Below are 6,802 nucleotides of genomic sequence, written 5' to 3'. Positions count from 1 at the left end.
TAAATATCTATAAAGAAAATATTTTTTTATAAATATTATTATTATTATATTTGATATTAATAAATATTATTTCCTATTATTATTATTGAATTTTGTAAAAGTGTCATTATTTGAAAATTTGTTCGAAACTAACCGTAATTGACGTATAGGAAGAATTAATTCAATAGCTGGAAGAACATTCAAAATGGATGATTATTTTTTGCTCCAAGGAGTGGAACGTATAAATAATAATGCAAACAGAGAACTTAGAACAAATAGGAGAAGTTTACGAGATACGCAAGATCCGTTTGATTTATCAGAAAATGAATTTCGAAAATTATATAGGTATCACAACGGTTAGGTATTTATATTATGCTAATTTGTTAAAAAAAATATGGAAAATTTCATGTAGCATTATTTTTATCTACAATTAAATGTTTCGTTCAAAAAACTATTAACTTAATTTCAATCATAAAGTCGATATATTTTTTGAAATTTACTTTCATACAGTATAGCTTTGATTATGAGGATTAATTGATATGTGCATTGAAAATATCACATATTAATATTTTAGATTGCCTAAAATGGCAGCAAGAGATTTTATTGATGAATTGAATCCATTTATGCCACAAACGCAAAGAATGACTTCGATTTCTTCAGAAGTTCAGGTATTTATATAATTTATTTTGTTATTGTAGGAAATATTGTAAATTATAATTATAAAAATCAAATTACTATTTAAAAAAATTTTAGCCTGATAATTATAAAAATAATGCATTTATTATTGATTACAATTTTATGAGGATTTATATTGTAAGAAAATAAATACACTAAAATATTTAACTAATTCAAATGATTCTACACTCAACCATTATAAAATAAATAAACATTTGAATGAAAGAATTATTATTCACTTCAAATTAACAGTAATAATAATTAATTTTAATATATAATCAATTTTTGCAAATTTATTTTGTTGAAGTAAAAATTATTTTGTTTATGTATAAAATTATATTGAATCATTGTTAAATAATGGACTATGAATTTTATTTATATATCATTTTTTAGTGTATTTATTTTATTTTATAAAATTCATATTGTCTCATAAATTTTGTTTACACTCTTTTAATTAAAATCAAAATCAGTGATAAATATTAAAATCAGTAAAAATATATTTGTAAATAAGTGAATGTTAACTAATTCTATATTTAAAATTCACTGAGTAATCAGGTATTAATCTACCACTTATTTAAATTTGTGAAAATACAGTGATGAATTAGAGAATTTCTACTGATACAGTTTTATAGAGTAAGGTTATTATTTAAGAATTGCTTAAAATATATTTACACTATTATATTATATTAGAATTGTGAAAAAATGTTAAAAATTCGGACCAGGCCGACTTTTTTTCGGGCTAAGCCTTGTCAAGCTTATAGGCTTCATCGATGTATCAAATACTGGAAAATTTCGTATAACTTTAATTAATTAGGTATTAATTACTTATCAATTATTGACTTCTTAATTAGGTACTCGAAAATTTTGAGTACTTGAAACTATTCAAATATTCTAAAGAATTTGGAGATTATAAAAAGCTCGACTCGGCTCGACTCGAAAAATTAAAATTTTTGCACACCTCTATATACTATATATTATTACACATTGCAGTATTGTTTTGGTTTCATACGATTTAGATATTATCTGCCATCAATTTTTTCGCAACTGGATCTTATCAACGAGTAATAGGAGGTTCTTTTAAAACTTGCATGTCACAGACATCAATAAGTCGAAGTATTCACAACGCAATAACTGCATGTGAACATATATCACACAATTGGATACAATTTCCACAAACACATGAGCAAATAGCTAATACTCAAGCAAGGTATTTGCTCATTTTTATTTTTTTGGGTTGATAAAAGTGTACTTTCTGACACGTAGTTATTTACACGAATTTATTATTTATGCATATTTTATATATACCTATACAGAAAGAAATTTTATTTAAAAATTTAATATTCACTTTATTAAACTCAGTCCATACAAGATTTGCTGCAAAATATTAGTTAATGGCTATTGAATTGTTATATAATAAAGAAAATATAATTTAATTATGACTATATAATAGGTTACAAAGTGACTGATAATTTTAATTTTAATCAATATTTAATTCGCTATTAATTGTTCCCTATTTAATTTCTTTGATGCTTTGCTTACTACTTTACTTTTTTCTGAGTAGATTTTTTAACAAATTCCATTTCCCAAACGTTGTTGGAGTGATAGATGGAACTTTTATTGCAATAGTTTCACCAAGGAATGAAATAGAGGAAACGTACTTTAATAGGAAGAGATATTACTCATTAAATGCAATGATCGTATGTGTCTACATGTTAAGTCGATCTAACTAGGGTAGAAGGGCCAGTTATCAGACAGTTAGTGTCAAGTCGTTGAATATAAATGAATTTTTCTTTAGAAACATATAAAATCTTTGTTGAAGTTAAAAACTTTCTTTTTAGAAAAATATAAGGGAAATAAAAAGTGAAGCCACTTGCATCAGTTATCGGACACGAAAAAAATCGGAAATACAATCATCGTACCCTACTTATCGGACACGCAAAAATGCCTGACAATTTTAAAAGTTATAGCGTTGTTTAATTTTCATCAAATACGAAAAAATTTAACAAAAATATGAAAAAAGGGGTATAAAAATAAATTACAGTTAAAACAGAACCCATATTTATTAATAACATCTTTTAATAACACATTTTAATAAAACATTCTTTAGTTAACAGCTTTTTTATTTCATATTTATTAATAGTAGTATATTAAGCAACAAGGGACTAAAGGCACAAATGTGGCGCTTTTAGGTTAGTTGATAGCCGGGTGTAAAAGAGATTCACTTGTTCTATTGTATGAAAGTGACGTTCATTATTACACTAGGGTGAAAAAAACACATGCATCATGTGTTCATTTTTACCCTAGAGAAAAAAGGAGGTCACTTTCAGACGGGAGAACAAATGAATGGCATTATACCCGCCCGTCAGATATCTAAAAGCGCCATTTTTGTGTCTGTAGGATAAAAATCTTTTTCAGCCCTCAGGCCCGCAGAGGCGGTTTTAGATACCTGTGGATAGAGCTGTAATGGCGTTCCTTTTTGTCCCGGTCTAATATGGCTTCTCATTTTAGCACTGGGCTAAAATGGACTCATTTTTGACCTGTCTTTTAGCCCTAGGGATAAAATGGACTCATTTTTGACATGTCAAAATCTAAGAGATCGAGTCAAAAATGAATACCATTAAAGCTTTATCCGCAGGTATATAAATCATATCTTGATGACCTATAAAATTATCAATAAATTTTTACTTAAATTAATAAGAAATATTTCTCAAATTGCGAACAGAAAGTCTGGATAGCTGATTTTGAGGTTACACTTAATTACACAACTCCGGTAGACTCGTATTTGATAGGTGGCACAAAAATGCAAATTACCATCTATTTATCGAATCCGATAATTGACGCATAGTAAAAAAGTTGTTCTAATTAACATTACTTAATTATTGTGGAAAATAATTATTAAGACTTGAATTTTCTTGTCTCACTTAATTAATGTGAAGTATACTTTGACAATATAACGCAGTTTTGAGGCCAAAAATGATAAAATGACAATTTTACAGACTTTAAAATAATCACTTTCTAACATTTTAGTAACAAAAATGTTCGAAAGTTGTAGATTTTGTACACTATAAAATTAAATAATTGTTTTTTAGTTCGAGTTACTTTTTACTATAATGTTTTCTTTGCCACTCATAAGAAACCGTTTAACTTTTTAAAATAAAATAATATATACCGTAAGATGGGGTTATTTCGCTCATGTAGGGTAAATTCGCTCACTGGTTTTTCTTGCTTCAAATTAGCTTTATACTAAAATTTGATATTTTTATTAACAAGTACAATATTTTTTATTGTTAATGAAAGTAATAAAAAACATCAAACTTTATTTTAAAACAAATTTGAAGCAAAAAGCCGTTGAGCGAATTTACCCGAAAATGAGCGAAATAACCCCACTTTACGGTATTAATAGGAAGTCGCATTTTTCTAACATTATAAAAAATATTAATATGTCTGATAACCAGGACATGTTTGATAACTGGCCTCTCTACCCTATTCAAATTTCTATTCCCAAATAGCACGGAAAGTTGCAACAAGCTTGCAGCAAGTTTATTGTGCGATATTACCAAGCTTTCAGCGGAAGATTTCCACAAGCTTGCCTAAGATATGAAAATATCCCACCTATGGCAAGCTTTCCGTGAATGGTTGTTGTAAGCTCATCATGAAAGGTTCCTGCAATCTTGACATGAAAGATTGCTACAAGATTGTTGCAAACTTACTACGAATGATTTCGACCAACTTGCTGTGAAAGATTTCTGTGAGCTTGTGGCAAGATTGCGGCAAACTTGCTGCAGTTTTAAAAATTTTTTTAATTTAGGAAAATAAAAAAATTTATTTATTATTTTTCTATTTTGCAGATTGTTTTGACGTTCGTATTTAATTAATTTATATTAATTTTTGGAAATAATTTTTATAGGACTTCTTTGCAATCTTGTAGCAATCTTTTATGTCAAGATTACAGGACCTTTCATGGCAAGCTTACAACAACCTTTCACGGTTAGGCATTTTGCTATTTCAGGCAAGCTTGGCAATATTGCACGTTAAGTTTACCACTGATGTTTTTTTAAGTAATTTAAAAATAATTTGGACAAAGGTTTAATTTTTATCCCACAGGCACAATAATGGCGCTCTTAGATATCTGATGGCCGGGTATGGCCGGATGTAAAGCCATCATCTGTTCTCCCGTCTGAAACTGACCTCCATTTTTTCTCTAGGGTAAAAATGATGGATGTGTTTTTTCACCCTAGGGTAAAAATGAACGTCACTTTCATACAATAGAACAAGTGAATCGCTTTTACACTCAGCTGTCATATAACTTAAAAGCGCCACGTTTGTGCCTTTGGAATAAAAAGTATCGTAAGCAACATGGTGCTAAAGGCAGCCAAATTTTTTGCGTTGACGTTTGCACTCGTTCACGTGTCGGACTCGCAAATTAAGAATTTTATTTTAAAATTTAAAATATTTATTCTTAAAGAAGAAATCAATTTATGATATTTCCAAATATAATTGACATCGGACTCGCTTTGCTCGCCCTCGACTGCCACTCGTGCTGCAAACGTCAAAGCAAACAATGACTGCCTTTACATCCTTGTTGCTTAATATACTATTAAAATTGAAAATGATTATTATTAGGTGTGCAATTCAGATAATGAAATTACAGCAATAAATGCGAGGTATGGAGGTAGAGCAAACGATCAACGTGTGTACAGAAATTCAGCAATAAGAAACTTTATGGAACGAAGATATGATGATGGAATTAGAAATTTCTGGATTTTAGGTTTTAGAACTCAAATAATTAAATAAATATAATAATAAAATTAAATATAAATTAATTTTAAAATTAACGGATCTGCGTGTTAAATTTTAACTTTAAGTTTTTAGTATTTACAATGTATAAAATTAACAAACGGAGAAAAATAAGTTTTCCATTATAAAGATAGTTTACTTTTACCTACAGCAGCTAAATCTTAGTTACAATAGCTAACTTTTTTCCCTCAGCATAATAATTATTTTAATATTATATAAAATAATATCTATATTATTATATTTTTTTATTATATTTCAATTGCTATTGTTGTTTTTGTTGTAAATTAAAATTAAAAATATACTTACTTTCATAGGTGATTCAGGTTATACCTTAACTCCAACATTGATTACACCGTTTCATAACCCTGAAAGAGGATCTCCATCCGAACGATTTAATATTGCATTTGTAACGTGTAGATCAATTGTAGAACGTACAATTGGCATCTTGAAAGCCAGATGGAGATGTTTGAGAAAGGAAAGAGCGTTACATTATGACCCAGTAACCGCTGGTAAAATAAAAATAGGTTCTGTGTAGAAAATCAATTTTTTATAAAAAATTGATTTTTTACTTTCTTTTTGTAATAGTTATTTGCTTTTATTTTATAAATAACCGTGTAGAAAAATTGCTGAAGGGATCAGACCGGAATAAATAGGGCCCTGTTCGAAAACACCTGACCCGGACCCGATAAGGGAATTGTATTGATAAAAAGTTCCCTATTTTGTTTTTTTGATATATTTTAATGTTATTTTACTTCAAATTTTGATGTCCTCTAACACATTTTGAAGATAATAGAACTTTTAAATTGCACACCAAGCTTGAAGCAAACCTTATCGACAAGCTTGCACCAAACTTGGAAAGCAATGTTAAGCCATCATGAAAATTTTAATTTGTGGGTGACACAATTTGTTTAAACAGGCAGAATTGTAAATATGTGTTGTGTTTTACACAACATATGTAGAAGGTATGGCGTACCGGATCCAGCCATGTATCGAGACCCAGATGTCGAAGATGACGAAGTAATTGAAGAAATTGAAAGAGAAGATGGTGAAATTGTTCGCCAACAAATCGTTAACGAATATTTTTTATAAATTCGTTAAACCAGAATGAATATTAATGATTTTTAATGTTACAATTGAACACACTACACACCTAATTGGTAAACTACTAATATTGGTTACTATTTTATTAGTCAAAAACTACACGGAGAAAAAAGTTAAATATACATATTTATTAAAATAATAAAATATTTAGTTTATTTAGTTAAACTAGAAAAAAGTACAATTTACTAATGTCATTGTTAGATCGAGAAAAACGATCAGTTAATGATATCATGTAGTTAAAAGAGTGCTG

At 28.3% G+C, this 6,802-nt stretch overlaps 1 protein-coding gene across 1 annotated transcript; it reads left to right on the top strand.

The window, feature by feature from the left end:
* The first annotated feature begins 563 nt into the window (after window positions 1-563).
* Window positions 564-6,540, top strand: LOC127287828 (putative nuclease HARBI1). The gene is made up of 4 exons (XM_051314949.1): window positions 564-647; window positions 5,278-5,422; window positions 5,766-5,960; window positions 6,368-6,540. The coding sequence occupies exons 1-4, from the start codon at window positions 564-566 to the stop codon at window positions 6,538-6,540; spliced, it is 597 nt and encodes a 198-aa protein (XP_051170906.1).
* The last annotated feature ends 262 nt before the right edge of the window (window positions 6,541-6,802 follow it).

Source organism: Leptopilina boulardi, unplaced genomic scaffold (assembly GCF_019393585.1).
Source record: "Leptopilina boulardi isolate dan_hultmark-lab unplaced genomic scaffold, ZJU_Lbou_2.1 LbouV2_373, whole genome shotgun sequence".
Taxonomy (NCBI): domain Eukaryota; kingdom Metazoa; phylum Arthropoda; class Insecta; order Hymenoptera; family Figitidae; genus Leptopilina; species Leptopilina boulardi.
This window is presented reverse-complemented; position numbering and strand designations above follow the sequence as displayed.